This window comes from Thunnus thynnus, chromosome 3, assembly GCF_963924715.1.
Source record: "Thunnus thynnus chromosome 3, fThuThy2.1, whole genome shotgun sequence".
Taxonomy (NCBI): Eukaryota; Metazoa; Chordata; class Actinopteri; order Scombriformes; family Scombridae; genus Thunnus; species Thunnus thynnus.
The window spans coordinates 5,532,726-5,549,470 of NC_089519.1; the positions used below are offsets into that span (position 1 = coordinate 5,532,726).

General features: G+C 38.8%; 1 protein-coding gene across 2 annotated transcripts in view; it reads right to left on the minus strand.

Annotated features, from left to right (window-relative positions):
* Positions 1-16,340, minus strand: part of LOC137176185 (phospholipid-transporting ATPase ABCA1-like) — a 40,806-nt gene extending 24,466 nt beyond the window's left edge. For both annotated transcript variants that reach the window (XM_067582314.1, XM_067582303.1), the window contains exons 1-7: positions 16,159-16,340; positions 11,106-11,214; positions 9,687-9,780; positions 8,148-8,289; positions 7,763-7,881; positions 3,012-3,133; positions 551-742 (exon numbers count right to left, since the gene is read on the minus strand). In XM_067582314.1, coding sequence (XP_067438415.1) covers positions 551-742; positions 3,012-3,133; positions 7,763-7,881; positions 8,148-8,289; positions 9,687-9,780; positions 11,106-11,171 — 735 coding nt within the window. In that variant the 5' untranslated portion in view covers positions 11,172-11,214; positions 16,159-16,340. The remainder of the gene's footprint in view (positions 1-550; positions 743-3,011; positions 3,134-7,762; positions 7,882-8,147; positions 8,290-9,686; positions 9,781-11,105; positions 11,215-16,158) is intronic.
* Positions 16,341-16,745: the final 405 nt, after the last annotated feature.

Sequence of the window (16,745 nt, forward strand, 5' to 3'; positions counted from 1 at the left end):
GCTGAACAAACAGTGATTCCTCTTGTCACGTAATATCAAGAGTCAAACTCGATGGCTCCCATTTAGCGCTCACAATAAAATGACCTCAAAAGGCGATGACAAGTGTAGAGGGGAAACATAAACCGCTCGGATGTGTTTGCATTTTTCTCTTGTATATTTATGTGGATGCACTTGTTCATGTCCCGGCTCTTATTCTGTAAACAACCAAGTTGCTGAAAGGAAAACATTGTTTCACAGAAATGAACAGCGATGACTCCCAAATATTTCAAGCTGTAAAGACTGAAGAGACTTTCTGTTGTTGCTAAACAATATATTTTCTCCAAGTAACTGACAAATATTGCATTATCCGACCATGTAGTGACAGGTCAATACATGGCAAGGATATCCTCATCTTCCTTACGCTGGAGGACACCTGATTATCTGGCAGTGAAGCAACAGAGGTCGATGACACTACAGTGAACTTTCTGGTAAAAAACGGGGTGGGGAGGTACTTGCCAATGACTATCAGACTTAACGAGGGAAGGAGTTGTGATTTGTTGGGTGGTCTTACCCGAACGGGTTTGAAGAAGTCCAAGTTAGAGAGGAAGTGGCTCTGGGCCTTGTCCAGCCAATCACTGGAGGACTTGCAGATGATTTCTTGCGTCAGACGGGAGACGTTGCGGTCTGCGATATGGACAAACTCTTCCAGGGGCGTAGTATTACAGAGGTCTCTGAGATGGAAGCCAAAACCTTTAGTCAGCACCTAGACAGAGGAGAAAAAAGAAGAAAAGTGATTGACTTAAAGTAGATGAACATTGTATTATCATGCTTGACTAAATACTTACACAACATACAACAAACCAACTTTGATGAAGTTGTAATACTTGCAGATGGAGCATTACTGCACCTTGCAGAAAATATTTTAAAAAATGATCCGGTCAATATGACTCTATTTTCATTTCAACAGTATTGAAACTCATCAGAAGCAGCATAGAAGAGTATTTTGAAATAATGCTTGGGTCAATGTCCTCAAAAGTAATGTTGCATAAATATGTGGTGAGTAACGGTGTTTGCATTTCAACACAGAGGTTAGTTATTACTCTTCACTCTTTATGTATCAAAAGTTACATTTCCTTAATCCTGATCATGAGAACAAAACAATGATGCTCAGATAAAGATATCACTGAAATAAATATGATGAAAGTCAGTCTTCAGTAAAGCTTTCTGACAAACACTCTGATCCTAATAAAACTCTTCTCCGAGAGACTCATCTAGTGATAAGAAATTGCCATTTGTCATTTTTTTTCTTTTGTTGTTTTAAAAATGATCCTCTCTCCCTTTCTTTTTTTTGTAACACATTACACACACACACACAGCTATGTCCATGTATGTGGAGTAACAAAATGACCCTTTTCTGAGACATCAGAGCGTTCAAAGACTGGACAGAAGCTCTGTTTCCTCAGACAGAGTCAAGATGTTCCGGTTTTTGTGTTTACGCGTGTATGTGTGTGTGTTTATGTGTGAGACTGAGAGAGATATATAGAGAGAGAGACAGCGTGAGAAAGAGAAGGGGGGTTGGGGGGGGGGGGGAGGGCCACACTGACTTGTCTTCTAAATGTCCTTGACTGGCCGCCTGTGTTACCACATCACGTCTGTGAGACTACATACTGTGTACACACACACACACACACACACACACACACACATACATGCAGTCCCAGTTGGTAATCTTTTCATTGGAAAAACATCAGAGCTTACAGCAGTGAGTTTGGAGGATTGGGAATCATACTAATAATAAAAAAGAAAATTCAAAACACATTTTTCCTTTGAGAGATGCTCATCTATTTCTGTTTGCTCTCATACATCTCAATTCTGCAAAAAAAATAAAATAAAAGATCATATAAAAAAGGAAACCTTCTCTTAATTGTAACTCCTCTCCTTGAATAATGTTCCTAATGACCTTTCTAGACTAATAGATGCTCATCCTTTCTGATCAATAGACGTCCGAGTGACACGAGATAGGTGGAACCCAATCAGATGGTGTAACGTGAATATTTGTCTTTGAGCCCCTGTCTCTGCACGTGAGGAGAAACAGTGGGGGAGCGGAGGGAAGAGGAGCGGGCATGTGACTCCAGCCCACCAACTGCAAAGCAGGAAGGATGTGAGGGGCTGGGTAGGGAGCTGTTGTTGATGGTGGACCTGTCTAGCTGAACAAGTCAATGTATGTATGTGATGTTTGGTTATACGAATAAACTCGATTCGAACGGGAGAAGAAGAGTGTGCGTATTTGTGTTAATGTGTGTACGGGCAAGATGCTGTGAAATAAATCATCTCATAGCTTGAAAAGACTGACGCACGGTAAAGGTTAAGAAATGAATAATAAGAATAATAATAAGAAAAGGAGTAGAGGATATAACAATAATATGAAGAAAGAGGAGATTTCAGCGAGTAATATGAAAACAGGACGAGGGAGACAAAAAAATGAATCAAGTTTTGGAGTTGAAAGGATTAGATTAGATTTTCTTTTTTGTGGGGGAAAAAAGGAAGGAAAAGACAGATGGGGGGTGGGGGGGGGGGGCTTTTGGTGCCCACCAGTCTTTGCACCCACCTACCCCCACCCACAGTGATTTTTCTGCCGGGTATTAAGGGCTTAGCTGTGCCATAGCAGAATCCTGCGGCCTAACAGACGCTGTCAAGCCAAGGTCACTGGATTTATGCAGCGCTGTGGCCAGGGGTGTATGATTATCTCATATGTGAAAATGACTAAACAAAAAGGCTGCATGGTGTCTAACACTGTACATGCTGTCTGCCAGCAGTTCATAGGGTTGGAGGCCTTTAACATGTCACAATCTCATTTGGTTTAATTGTTTTAATTTACACATTTGACAAATTTTGAAGTTAGAAATCAACAGGTTGATAACATTTACAGAAGGGAAAATGTTAAAGAAGGGTTTAATTGAAGTATTTATGGCTGAACTTTAGAATGAAGAGCATTTCAGTTTTAAATAAAATAAATATATTTAATACTCTACCTTCTCCAGATTGACGTCAGCCTCCACTATCTGCTTCAGCGCGTGATGAGGAAGTGATGCATTGTGATGCAGGAAGTGGGAAAGGGTCTCGTTGTCTCTTAAAAAGTCTTTCAGCTTGTAAGCTAGTAAAAAACAAACAAACAGAGAACATTAAGTCAACCAACTTTGACACACAATCCCCCCCTTTGATAAAAAAAAAAAAAAAATAAGGAGTCTTTGTTTGGTGGTTGATCTAAATATGCAGTTGGGTTCCCAGAATGAGCTGCAAACCATGAAATCTCATAAAAATGTGTGTTATAGGTTATAAAATATATCCTGGCATGATATGACTACTGAGAATTCATAACATCCCTCAATATACTGACTTGCCCAGAAAATATATCAAATTCTCTGATTATTCCCATCTGGAAATTGTATAACCAGTGAAAACCCGGGTGCAAGAACTATGTAAAACATCAGTAATTAGTGGACTCGAACTCACAACACAAACATTTATCACCGAATTAAAATTTATTTATTTGAATGCCGACAACTTCACAAACACAGACGCATACTGTCGACTTTGTTCTCGGAGAGTTTTTTGTGCTTCTGTTGCATTCCAGAGAAGTCAAATCGTTTAGCTGAATCTGGCTTGAGTCAGCTCTGCGGTTACACACACACACACACACAGACACACACTTCACTCTTCTCCTCAGCTCAAGTTTTGCACTCAACCGGGGTTACTACAGGACGTTCCACTTTGGTCTAGATACTGCCCGACAGTCTTCCTCTCTTACTCTCTTCCTTCCTACCCTTCTCTTCCTCTTTCACCTCCTTCCCTGTACCGTAGGCGACTTCTTACACAATTTCTCTCTATACATTCGCTTCTTGTCCTGAGACTAATCCTAAATGTCGGGTGAAACTAGTTAAGCGGAATCATGAACAGGAATAGCTCCTGCAGCACACAAGCTGCTGGTGTACGACAGACTGTTATTTTGGTTATTAAGAGAGCTCTCTCTCTCTAACTGTTGCATAACTGCATGTTTTTATGTTTGTGCGGCTTGATGCATCAAACTTAACTGATTATTTCTTAGCCTAAAGAGGTCCCTGTGCTCTTTTACTGCCCTAGATTATTAAGATGAATACATTTTACAGAGAAAGACTGCTCATTGCTCTACTCTACTCTGCCCTCCCACAGTCTGTTTACAAATGAATAATGTTAAATTAAATTTGGATTGCGTATCTTAAGATGTCATCCTTCTTTTCCCTTCCTTCCCTCTCCAGTAAATCTTAATCTGCTCTGTGTCTTTTATGGTTATCAGACGACAGACACACAGACACACAAACACACGGGATATACATTACTGCCACAGAGCTGAACATCTCTTGGGAGGAAGTGAAAGAGAACAGAGTGTTTCAGTGTGTTTCAGTGTGTTGAGGAGGGGGGGGGGGGTGTCATGCGGTGTCGCTCGACTTTACTGCCTCTGTGACTGAGCACTAGTGTGTGTGTGCTATTTGTGAGTTCGAGGTGTGAGTGTGTGTTACACATACACCCCTACAATCGCTGCTTTCTATGAGCCTCTGTGCATGTGTGTTTATAATTGTGCACCTGTGTCTGTGTGTGCATGTGTGTGACTTCAGGTCTCATGGGTGAACAACAAGGGAGTGCTAATAAGGTCTAATCACTGTCCCAGTAGGAAATCACAGCTCCCATGGTGCACTGCATCCAAAAGGTCCTTGAGGACAGACCACACTGCGTGGTTCAACCTTGTTAAAATGGAAAGTCTAGCGGTTGTGTAGTCAGCAGCGGTGCGTGTGTGTATTTCATTTCCTTCTTTTATCTTATCTGTGTGTTTGTCTTAATTTGCACTGCCTAAGTGGTTTAAATCCTGTGTTATCACGAACAGCAAGGTTTTTAGAAGTAAGACAACATAAGAAGTAACTGACCTTATCGTGACCTTATCTCATGTTATATCATGTTTGTTTGTGTGTGTGTTTTTCCAATGTTGGTGCCAGCTGGCTACAAGGGCGAGCCTTACAGTAACACTTATATGTCTGCACATGTTTCTGCTGGTGCCTATCTTATTTCAAATTAAACAATTATAACACACACCTTAGCAATCAAGTCTCATCACTGGTCAAACTGGTCCATAAACAGGCTAAAATGACTGTGGACTGTGGAACCACATTTAACACAGCTTTGTTAACGAGCATAAAGTCACATTCCTGATTGATAATTGTCTTCATACAGTAAGGTCAACAAAAGACGGCTGCTGTGCAACTTTGTCAGCAGTGAATTCAACTCATAGAATGACGGGAATCAAATGGAGTCTTTTAAACCAGACAGCCAAAAGAAAGATGGGAAGATAGGAAAAACCTGTGAAAAGCTCAATGTTGACAGACTATCAGACTATATTTATCTCTCATCTATTCATCTATTTTGTGTTCAGACAACCTTTTTCATCTAAGAAAATGTTCTTTAAATGTTCAAATGTCTGTTGATCTTCCTTTCATCTATCCGCCAAGCCGTTCCTAAAGGAACCATATATCCTCTGTGATTTATCATCCCTCTACCTGACCCTTCCCAAACTCCCTTTGTTTTCAATGTAAATCTGACCCTGTCAGCTGCTGAATTATTAACCAACACGTGAGGACTTCCACTCTCAGCTCTTTGATCCATGCTGTTATTCCTATAGAGTCAGTCTGCAGCAATGCTCTGTTTGCTTTCTCCTGCATCATACATGACTACTGTCCGTGCTCCACGTCAGTGATTCTCTCACGTGGATTAGAGATAAATGCAGAGTGGTACATGGGATTGAGCACCACCAGATCCATGTGCATTTAGAAATCAATTGTGATGAAATGCACAGATGTACCAAAGCCTCCTTAAAATAATAAGAGTCTGAATAAACCACTGACCACTGGCTCTGTTCATTCCAATTAATATGTAATGACCCACTGATAGTAGATAAGATGACGATCTATTACAGTGCTCTACTGTATACTGCTAACAAGATGGACAGGAAAGACACAATAAGAGAACACACCAGACAATCAACATTCAGAAATATTAACAATTAAAAATGAAAAACCAAAATTTCCTTTCATTTCCTCTTATGTGTAATGGCTCTCCTTTTTCAGGCCATGCTGCGCTTCGTAGGATCATTGCATAATGTAATGTACCTTTGGGCTAACTGGGCAGACGGTAGCCACAACAACAAGGACCTTGATTGTTCTGTTTAGTTGCATAATTTCTGATGGTGGGCTCTGCTCAATGCACCCTTACATTAGGGTCTGATGTAAAACCAAGCTAATATTCCTTTATTTATAGAAACTTAATGGACTGATCACATGTGTATCAGAGAAATATTGCGGTAGCAAAGCAACACTAATGGAACAAACAAAAGTGCCGCCAGTCTAATTAGACTCTCTCATTTCACTATAGCAATTAACTGAGGTCAGTAGTTACATCACTGCTGTTTGTTGTTCCTGCGCTCTATCCTGTAGTGCCCTTCCTTGTGTTATTATCCCCCATTTTATACAGTATTAGTGTTTTCTTTTTCATAACATCAGTACATGTTTTCTACTTTCTTTTTGTCTGGGTTGTCACATGGCTGGCTGGAAAACAGAGATTGCTCCCAGCATGCCTGCCATGCCAGGAAAAAAAAGGGGAACTGAATTTAAATGAAAAAATATTTTTTACCGAGCAAAGTTCATGTGTTTGTGAAGTAAACTAAGTACTGAGCTCAACACTTCCCTCTTCCTATTTTCAGTTTGCTTTGACCGAGTCAGCGCAGTGGAGTCATCAACAAGCTGTTATTTTAGAAAGATGACCTTTCTCTGCTCCACAGCAGCCAAGGTCATGATGACGAGTCTCCTTCTCTCTTTCAAGGTGCTCTAACAGCATAATACTAAAATTTAAAATAATTCTTGAGCATGTTATGAAAATTGATGGCAGAAATTGCATAACTCTATGCATTTTTAACAGTGCCGCATCCTTGATCTGTCAACGTAGACAGGAAGCAGCGACATTCCAGTTGGGACCACTTGACATTTTACTACCAGATCAGTGCTGTGATTGTACAATGATTGTCAGGGTGGTGCACAAGTTTCTGTTTTTCCTGTTCTGTACCAACAGTGGGGCAAGGAAGTGCAACACCCACTGGCTTTTAGGAGATGGGCCCACCATGGCTGGCGGGCAGTGATAAGGACGGTACAAGTTACACCCTCAACACTGCTCTGTAGACTCTAACAGCTGTTACGTCAGCTGCTCTGCAAAAGTGACTGTGACAAATCAGTTTATCTTGGTTCTACTATGTCCCTGATCAGTTTTTCGTTAATTTATTCATCTGCTAAGCTAAGCTTCATTCACGTTGTACAAATTAAGAGATCAAAACAACATTGGAAACAAGTATCTTTCACTTAACTTGTTAAGATCGGCATTTACGCAGTGGTGACAGTTGAGGATTTTTGGGAGACTAATGTTTCAATAAAGGATTAAAAAGCAAATACCTAGGAAACAATACGCGTTCTTGAATCAAACTTTTGATGAAGCTGAAGCTCAGAAACGATGTGTGAATAAACTGTAGATGTGACTCATTGACACAGTTAGTTCACATGTGCATGTGAAGCTGTGTAGGAGTTTCTCTTTATCTTTGAATGAGCATACAGGCAAGAAAAAAATGGATAAGTGGGTTATCAATCTGATCAGTTGGTCATTCAGAAACTTAATACAACACAAAACAAGCAGATAATCAAACTTATGTTCTTACGAGCAGTGTTCTTCTGCAGCTTCCTGAGGGCCCTCAGCAGTCCTTTGTAGCCCTCGTAGCTCTTATCATTCTGAGTGTAAAGCAGGATCTTCTTGGCATCAATGAACAGACGGGAAATTCTGATGATGATGAGACAAGAAAGAGACACAATTAGAAAGGCTGTCTCACTTATGTGGAGTATTCAACATCTGAGAGGATCTCTTCGCAGCTCTTGTAAAATAATACATTTTGTGAATGTACCAAAATTATTAAATATAAAAAGATTTAAAAGTATTAATAGAAATTGGACCTAACTCATTTTTCTTTGCAATGAGTGAATACTTTGAATCAATCAAAGCAGTGCATCGATTGAACTATGAATCAGAAAGAGGGCCGTGTTACTCACATAGAATCATTGAAGTTTCCCACCATCCCGGGACTTTCTCCAGGGGTAGGATTGCGGAAGCAGGGGTTGTTAGCATTACAGATGATTCCTTGTACCCAGGGCAGGGTGCCGGCTGAGGGCATGGCCTTGTTAGGGAAATGGCCTGGAAAGATATGCATTAATAATGGAATTAATATCAGTAAAACAGAGGGGAGATTGTTAAAATGTACAGACATCATAAGACCTCATTGGAGAATACTGATGACCAGTAACGTTAGTCATTCTTGCAAATCAGGTAAATCCTTCCATTTTAATTGCCTTGCCCTCTAACTAGGCCTTCTGTTATTCTACTGTTCTCTGCACCAAACAAACCTAAACCCTGAAAGAGATTATTTATACTTTGTGTAAATAATCATCTGAGCTGTTTTAATGACAGTCAAGAGACCCTTTGGCTAAACCATTGTTAAACCATTGTTAAACCAATTACCAACCCTTGACAACAAACTCGCTACAGCCCAACAAAAAGGACTGAAATCAAAACTGTGTGAAATATTTCCACAGAACTGGGAATCACCCAGAAGAGTTGTTACATTACAAAAACAGGATTTTCAAGTCATTTGGAAACTAACAGGCAGACTTTAACCATTGCCACTACCGCCTTTTGGGAAAGCTTTTAAAAAGCGTGACTTTATCTTTACAATTGAATGGTCTCTTATCAGCAGACTTTACTGCTACTGCTGCAGTTTATTGAAGTTTACCAGCAATTATCCTGAAACGATAAGTATTCAAGACAAGAAGGGGGTCAGGGAGTTAACCCATTTCTACTGAGTTCACTGGGTCAACTGGGCATAAACATGGGTATAAACTATCATTTGTCTCAGGTGTGTGTGTGTGTGTGTAGCTTCGAATGAGTTTATTAAAAATGAAAATGTTTTTAAGAACTTCACTGAATAAATAACTGGAAAAAGATCTCTTGAGAAACTCAGGTGTCCTCACAAGAGAAATACCTATATTTTAAAATGCTGATAGGATTTTTTGTGCTTTCAACCAGTCATAATCTTGAGTTGAAACGTGGTCAGAGTTGTGAAACCAGCTCTGCTGGCGAATGACATTGTAATTCCCTGAAGGTCCTATCACATGGTCAAATAGTGCAAGCAAATATTGACAAATCCAATAGATCCTTCTGTGACAACAACATGTAAACCTTGGACGACTAACTTCATGATTTTACCAAGAAACCCAAAGAGACAAACAGTTTGTCTAAAATTAGATTACACTCTTGTGTTTGAGTGAGATAATGGCAATAAATTAACACATTTTTGGATTAATACATTAAAAAAACACCAGACGCTTGTCTTAACAACAACATTATTATTTTGAGACTTTTAATATTGGGTGCATTGTCTATTTCAATTAAAAAAGAGGAAAACAGCTGTCAACGTCTTTCCCTTCAAACACGAAGAAAGAAAAGGAAAACCCTTCTTATTCTATTCTTGATTCTTTCAATGTGTGTCCTGAAGTAAACCAGAACCACCCCTCCCTCCCTCCCTGCCAACTTACATTCATGTTGCTCATAGGGTGGATAATGTATTCGCACTGAGATTAGGATGAAGAAAATGAACAAGGGCCAGATGATCTCAATCAGCAGCTGGATCTAAAAAAGGAAGACAAAAAGGATGATGACAGAAGTTAATTAAACACTGCTTTGCACTCTTGAAACACAAAACACATGTGAGAGATGAGTTAATCACCCCAAAACAGTGACAAGTCATCCTTTGTGCTTAATCATTTTTGTCTCTCTACAGTTAAACTACAGTAATCTTTACTGCTTTAGAAGAAAAAAACACGTCCTCATGAGTAGTATATGAGTGTGGATGGGTGGGTGGAGGGGGGGCTGTCAGCTGTCGTTCATTGTAAACAATAATCCCACCATGAGTCTGAGTACAGTATATGGGTTAATAAGGGGAGACAGAAAGAGAGGTCTGTGAGGTTTAGAGGATGGGTTTGCCCATCTGGTCCATATGGCTTCTGTTCTTCAGCTGTCTGTGTCTCAGCCATACCCAGCATGGCAGACATGCAGTGTGGGGATAAAGAATAAAGACACCCTCTTAGAGAATGTACTCTATCCCTTTGTTGGGAATAACTGGACTGAAAGTCAAGCAGCCGCAGCCGTCACTTTGATGAGAGCTTTCTGCTTGATGGACAAATGGCTTAATTGTTTGCAAATGAGACTCCTCATTCTAACACAAAGAAACACTATACTACAGCCCTGAACTGAATTTGATTTACATAACTGTGAGTGTGTGGGCATCAACCAGCACAAGATGGTAACTGGATAATGGATCTGTCATGTAAATGTATCATCATCACATCTTTAACTGAGTCACAACACTCAGTAAAGCCACTTGGACTGTTTCTCCTTCCGAGTGGCTGGGGAAGAGAATGACATCATCTCCATTGTTGGGGGTTGCGTATGCGTTAGAGCCATGCATTTTAAATGAGGAAACACATCAACTTCTTTGTAAAGCATTTATGACCACGGCATGAATTTTTCCAGTACCGATGTCATGTGGTGCTGGAAAAAATCATCTCTGATTCAAAGTTGACCCACAGAAAATGTGACTGAGACAAAGGATTTACAGGAAATCCTACAAGAGAAAAGACACCCCTCCATTTTCAGTTTTAGTCTTTTTTTTGTTGACTGACCTAAAAAAAATAATTGCAGCTAACTTCAAACAAAAGGACAAAGCAGCCAAAGCTAAAGGGTCTGCCTGGCAGCATACATAACTGAATATATTTGAGACTTGTAGAAGAAAATGAAATATAGACTGTATGTGATATCTTCAGCATTCAATAGTGGAAACCACCAATGTTTCGAGAAAGTGCTGAGAAACATTTGTAATGGATAGGAAGAAATGAAACAATGAAAAAGCAATACATATATAAAACAGCACAAATAAATAATTTACTGTTACTTACAGTCTGTCTCCGTCGGTAGGTGAAGTTCTTCCAAAGCAGTAAACCCAGTTGAGTGGAGACTGCCATTTTGCCGTCTTCCCAACCTCACTGAGCACGCTTCAGCTCCTCACTGTCAACCCAACAAGACAAAGAGAAGACAGTCAAGCTATTGCAACTTCTTACATGAGCAAAAGGTAAACCAAGAGTTCAAAAATCCACCGAATAAAAAAACCTTTCTCATGGTAAAGTAGCCGCAGATTAGACAGCGTCAGACAACTAACCCTCTAAATCCTGCTTTGTTCCCTTTAGAAAAAAGATGTGGTTTCCAAAAAAAATGAAACTTCCAAGTACACCGATGTCAAAACATGATGTGAAAAAAGAACAGAAAGTCATTGCATCAACAAACCATAAACCGTAGACATCCGATTGTACCACATATGGCTCGTGATCATGTAACGCTACGGTATGAAAATCAATACAGAGTCACACAAACTACAAGAAACCTTTTCATAAACGGAATAATGGAACAAAAAGCAACACAACAAGCATTGTCAGGCTGGTTATAAACAACACTTCACCTCAAAACTAAATATATTGTCACAGGAAAAAAGGAATAATTAGCGACAAAAAATATTCATGACAAGAGATTCACCTATCAATCAAGTTATGTTCCGCTCTCAAACGCAGACCAGCCAAATGTACGGCAAAATTCAGCAAATGAAGTGGACTGATGACTGAGGAAGGCTGATAACAACTGAAGATTTGCAGATATTTTCAGGTCCACTTGATGTAGACTCATCTGTCCAAAGGTCAAGCTACAGTTAAACTGGGGGGGGGGGGGGGTGGGAATGAGTGGGTGGTGGCCTGTTTGAATGTGGTGAAAGTTATCATCACAATTTTCACCTTGTTAACACCTCAGTGTCTCAAACACACACACACACACACACACACACACACACACACGCGCACGCAATACTACATTTGATGTTAAATGTTAAAGGGAAACATCTCTCTAGCTTCACATTATTTAAACAAAAAAAACACTGATTTAACAGCCGTAAAGGGTTAACGTGAAGTAACGTAATACACTTTTATACTCTTCTTTTTACTAGACAATTACTAAAATGACATGAGATTCATTCAAAACAGTGTTGGGAGTATAAAATATTTCATGGCTATTTGCTTTTTTTTCTATTTGTAGATTCAAAAGTCATTGGCCTTGTACTCAGACCTGTTTTATGCAACACACTCACTGATCAGACCACCAGGTCAATCCTTTAGACAACAAACTTTAGGGGAGAAGACCAAAATACACTGATACGTATTGCAGTTTTTTTAATTTATTTAAAGTTTCTTTGTTCACAAGGCTTACTTTGTTATCTGGATAACAAGTAAAACTAAGAAAGTTAAATCTGAGATGTCAATATTCTAAGTTTAACTCGGCTAATTTTGTAATCCTGTTTTATGAGACAGTCACCTGCTAAAATCAGGTCAACCAGCCAAGACTGAGATACTTAACTCCTCTATTAAGGTCACTGTGGTTTACAAGACTTGAGGAAAACATACAGTAAGCTACCGGTAAAAAGTTTGGACATACTTTCCCACTCAAGGAAACGGGAAGGTGTGTCCAAACTTTTGACTGGTACTGTAACTCTGTCCTTGAGAGAAACATATGTAATCAAAGCGCTGCAATGCAAACATTTACTTAGCTTTACAGCAGGTCATGATTACCATAATAGCCCTTATCATAGTCAAAAAGAGCTAATTAACATGATTAGTCTATGTGTACGTCCTTAACTAAATTACACGCAATATTTTTGAGGTTTTAAGGTTGATTGTTAACTCGGAAGTTAAATTTAGACTCTCTTAACTGGGACGATCAAGGCTATTTTGTGTTTATATCCTTTATACAGAGAAATACAGAGTTTAACGACAGGATGTCAAGGACACAACGATGTGCAAATAGTTGTCTCTCCACTGGTACAAAAAAACGGGTTGTTGATCATTTGCTTGTGGGCTGGAAAAATCTCCGGCCTAATCAAATCATTAATCCACTTTTCTATGGTTTTACACCAAATTTTCTCTGATGCAATCATAAAGACACAGTTGTTGCATCTGACCATTTCCTCAGCAGTCTCCACTTACTCACAGACCGAAACTAATTTCTACAATCAATGCCAGAATGTATGCCTTCTAGCGTTGATTGTGTTTTCTCTCTGACAGTGAGGATGACTATGATTATTACTAGACTAGATAAATTACTTGTTTTAAAATTCACAGAAGACTAGCATTACTCCTGAAATACTGACTTACTTATCACAGACTTTATCCAAAGTTACATACAATTGGCTGTATTAAGTAAATCCGCTGGAATGTATGATATGTTGCAATAAAAACAAACAGGAACATCAGGATCCACAAAGAACACCGTGACCCCTGTACAATATCTGTTGTGCTGGTGCATCTGTTTTCTCTCTGAGTCATTTAATGGCAGCACTTACTGCACTGCATATTTAACCGTTTCATTGAGAAACAATGTAAAATACCTGCTGTAAAACACATGGTTAAAACAGATACTCACTGATACCAGTAAATTCAATTCAACATTGCACAAGCAGATAAGGTGATTTAACAAGGACCCTAGAAATCACAACAATGCCATTTATTGCTGTGAGCTTAAAGACAAAAACATCGTCGGTACACGCTTTTTCTTACAAATCAACACATTTCTACTTAAAAATCCCCTCCAGACATGTTTTAAGATGTATGTAAAATGCCCTACTTTGAATAATAATTTGTGTCTGATATAGTTTTTCCACAAAAAAAAAGTTAAATTATCTTGTTAAAATCCTTAAAATGACATATGTTCCTTCTCCCTCATTAAAAATCGCAGAATCAAGACATTCATTGAAACATATTTCATCACAAAAGTTTCAACTGCTGGACACAAGATATCTCCTACTTTCATACAAAGTCCATTCTCAGTGTTTGTGCTCTGCAGATATCAAGTTTGCACATCACACTCCTGTAAGTTCAATATTAGACCACAATTGGCTTCCAAAGTATTTGTGATGTCAGAAATCATGCTTGTAGACCCGCTCGTAAAATCAGATTTTAAGCTCAGCACAGAGAAACTTTCCACTTTCAGCAGATGAATGTGAAAACAGCCTTCTAGTGTTGAACTCTGCACATAAATCATTCTGCACAGTGAAGCTAAAACAACTCTAGGAACGAGAAGCAAAACACATTTTTCAACAGAGGGGGACTTTAAATTCATGTATTCACTATACTACTGCAGAAATCCTATGAAATCCTATGAAGGAAAAACACCACCTACATTTCAATACCTTGCAATGTTGCTGTATATGTGTGGGTGGACTAATGTATATGATTTACACCTTTGCTACATCTGACAGACATTAAATGGATTTTTCCCTCTCTCTTCCTCATTATTCTCTACACTACAGGCCATCAATTTTGATTTCTGACAGACATTTTGTCTCTATAACTCTCCCACCTTCGTGTGAGGATCAACAATAACACCGTGTTTATTTCCCATTAAAAGACTTGCTCTTCATCTCAACCGCATCAGTTTTATTGTACTTTTCTGTGGTCATAAAATCATAAAGATAAGCCCAATATGACGGCTCAAGACACTTTTAAAGCGTTTATCCTCCATTAACTGTATCGTTTTGATAAAACCTGAGATGAAAATACATCCTATGTTGAGATCGGAGGGGTTCTGTTAAGTCCTGAGCAGCCCAAATGGTGCAGAGCCAGGGCGCCTCTAGTGGTGCTCACAAATATCTTCATTTTTATACTTGTTTACCATCAATCCTCACTCACGTGTTATATTCACACTCATACAGGATTCCCCCCCCCCGCCCCAACTCTATTGTCTCCGATTTTATCTGAATGCACTTGAAATGCACGAAAAACAATCAAGTTAAGACCAGTTTGTTTTTTGCCAGAACGAGAAAAGACGACATGATAGAAATATCGTCGTTGCTGTGCACAAGAGATTTTTTTTTTCTTCTTCAAACCACGAATGAAACCAGAAAGCAAACGCATGTCGTCGACGTTGCACCATCTCAGCAGGCATGCACATTATTAAAAATATCAAAAACAAAACATATTATTGCACTGACCACACACACTTTTCTAAAAAAAACAAAAAAACAGTGAAAACCCATAAGAATGACGGACAGACTACAGCCAGTGGTTATTATAAAGCAGAATGTTTTGCATTGAAACAAATGTCAACATTATGACAGACTGACAAAATTAATCGTCTGTCTGATTGACTGACTTTTTGTTTCATTGTTCTATTGAACTGAGGTTACTGTCGGTCATTCTGCTCCGCGATGCTGACCCACAAACACGTCAAGCTACCAGAAGTTAGCCACAGGTACAGTGAAAGGACTTTCAGCATTAAGCTCCAAACATGCGATATGTGGAAAATACATGCTTACAGTTACATAAATATCAGTTTATAACTTTTGAAATCATGATACTTTGGACTTAAACGGAAGACAAAAAGATATTCCCTCTCTTTATCTTATTTTAAATTGATATTTTGTATCACAGACAAACGTTGTGACAAAGAGGTTTTTATTTTTTGGAACGATAACCGGAAGCTCCTCGTTTCATTGAGGCTAACTTAACAAAAGTGCGACTCATCACAGCAGACGGTCGGAGGATACTGTTATACACAACAGAGAAAAAAAAACAGCAGCCACAATTTTTGTCATTTTACCAAATAATCAATATTATCTTGAACATATCACGACCATTCAGCACATTGCAATTCCTGTTAAATTGTTCGACGGTAAAATGAGACAACTTAACTAACAATTGCCAGACAGCAATTAACATTCAAAAACGACAATTATTTAGTTTTTGTACCGTTAATCACAGAAAGCCTGCATGAAAACATTAAGTTGAGAAAATATGAAGAGAAAATGACATATAAAAAATGTTTTAACTGTTACACGGTGCCATAAATCTCTTAGAAGACCCAACAAAGAAACTCGCAAATCCCCCCAAAAAACTCAAAACAAAACTCCAAACTCACCAACCGTTATCCTGAAAACTGTGAATATCCACTCTTTCTCTTCTCATATATTGAAATTACTCTTCCAGAATTAAAAAAGAAAAAGACACAATTAAACTGTACTCCTCTACAGTTACGATCCTCCGCTGCACTGTCTCTCTGTGTCTGACAAAAGTGTTTTTTTTTTTCACCAGCAGGGTTTTATAGCGCTGCTTGATGCGGAGCAGAGCAGAGGAGAGGAGAAGCAGAGGTTACTAACGGTCACCGTTTGTTGCTGCTCCCATATAAGGCAAGCACGTGCGGAGTCAAAACATCTCTTAAAGGGCCAGAGACACCTCACCAGCACATCCATTCACTGGGCTGCTGTTCAATTACTGCATCAAGAAATATGTAGGAACATATAATACATAGAAAACTACTACTAATACTACCACTATAATAACAACAACAACAACAACAACAACAACAATAATAATAATAATACACTTTATTTATACTTCATTTTATAAAACAAGTTACAAAGTGCTTTATTGTTATTGTTAAAACATTTAAGTACTACAATTAGGAATGTAAAATCAGACCACTGAAATAAAACAAAATGAAACAGA